The following is a 1423-nucleotide window of genomic DNA, read 5'->3' as shown; positions in this document are numbered from 1 at the left end:
ACGACACCCGCAGCGCGCGCAGCGCGGCGGCGGGCGTCTGCAGGCCCTCGGCCTCTGCAGCGGCGCGGGCCGCCTCCGCATCCAGCGAGACGCTGCCCCCAGAGTGCTGCAGCGCCGACGCTCCGGGCGGCGCCGGCCGCGCAGGGCTGCCGGCGCCAGGGGTGCCGCCGTCGCCGTCCATTGCGGGGCCCGCGGGGCGCCGCTCCGGGCTGAGCCCCTCCTCACAGATACTCTGAATTGCTGTTCGAATCCAAGGCGCACGCGGCGTGTCCGCCAGAGGTGGTAGGCCGGTTTGGAGGGGCGCAGAGCGGCACGGCTGGCTGGCGTGCTCGCGTCGGACCCGGGGCCACTCCTGCACACCGAACATCAGCAGCAGGCGCGGCGGCAGGAGCGATCGCGGCCATCAGCGTGGCGATGGCCTGCCGTGCTGGGGCTGGCGCGCCGCCTCTTGTGACACAATAGCATCTGGGCATCCGCACGCTGCACATGCGCCAGCCGTATCGCGAGCAGTCGCGCCCGACACACCCGGCTGCTGCGCAATGATAACAAAACATCCCAGGCGATTGATCACTCACTGCTACGCACTCCTGCTGCGCCAGAAAGGTGCTGCCTGTTCCGCAGGGGCTCAAGGCACTCCTCACTCACCACGATGGCGAGACAGCAAGCTGAGGGCAACGCGATTAACTTCAATCAGAACGCTACGTGTTAATGCGTTAGGGAAAGTCGGACACACCAACAAGGCGTGATTTGCAAGTTCTCACCAGTCTGATCTGTCACTGATCACCGTGCGAGCGTTCACCAGTGGGCAGTGCGACGAAACGATGCTTTGAGCTTTATATAAAACTATACAGATGACATCGAGCCTGGTGGGCCCCCTGGTCTGCCCCTGGTCGGTGCATTCGGTGGCAACCCGCTCGCTAAGGCCGCAGCCAGGCGCTCAATCGGCGCCGTATGGATGCGCAGGACCATGGCCTGCCCGACAGGGTGGGCCCGCAGGGGCTCATCAACCGCGTGGAGTTTGTGCGCCTGCTGGAGCAGGCGCTGCACCGCCTCGGATACTCGGGCGTGGCGGAGCACCTGGAAAAGGATTCGGTGGGTGGCAGCTCAGCGTCGGCGGAACGCTTGCACACGATTTCAATTGCCATGCGGCCGCATACGGCCAGCTAGCATGCTGGGCGTGACCAGGCTGGCAAGCGCCGCGTCGCGTTCCGGCCGGCCCCAGACACGCGCCACCCGGGCGCATGCAATGGGCGGGGCAGCGCGCAGACCCCGTCCGCCTCTGCAATCCCTCACATGCCCGCAGCCGCACGCCTGTGCAAATGACTGCAATACCATCCGTAGCGGCGTGCAGCAGCAGGGCGCCGACGGGCCCACACGCACGCCTCCTTCAGCCTCCCACACCCCACCCCCTTGACCCCACCCC

General features: G+C 67.1%; 1 protein-coding gene across 1 annotated transcript; it reads left to right on the top strand.

Annotated features, from left to right (window-relative positions):
• Positions 1–951: 951 nt before the first annotated feature.
• MNEG_16031 (hypothetical protein) lies at positions 952–1414 on the top strand (the record flags this gene model as incomplete). The annotated part of the gene is made up of 2 exons (XM_014035499.1): positions 952–1092; positions 1304–1414. The coding sequence occupies 2 exons, from the start codon at positions 952–954 to the stop codon at positions 1412–1414; spliced, it is 252 nt and encodes an 83-aa protein (XP_013890953.1).
• Positions 1415–1423: the final 9 nt, after the last annotated feature.

Source organism: Monoraphidium neglectum, assembly GCF_000611645.1.
Source record: "Monoraphidium neglectum strain SAG 48.87 unplaced genomic scaffold scaffold05906, whole genome shotgun sequence".
Taxonomy (NCBI): domain Eukaryota; kingdom Viridiplantae; phylum Chlorophyta; class Chlorophyceae; order Sphaeropleales; family Selenastraceae; genus Monoraphidium; species Monoraphidium neglectum.
This window is presented reverse-complemented; position numbering and strand designations above follow the sequence as displayed.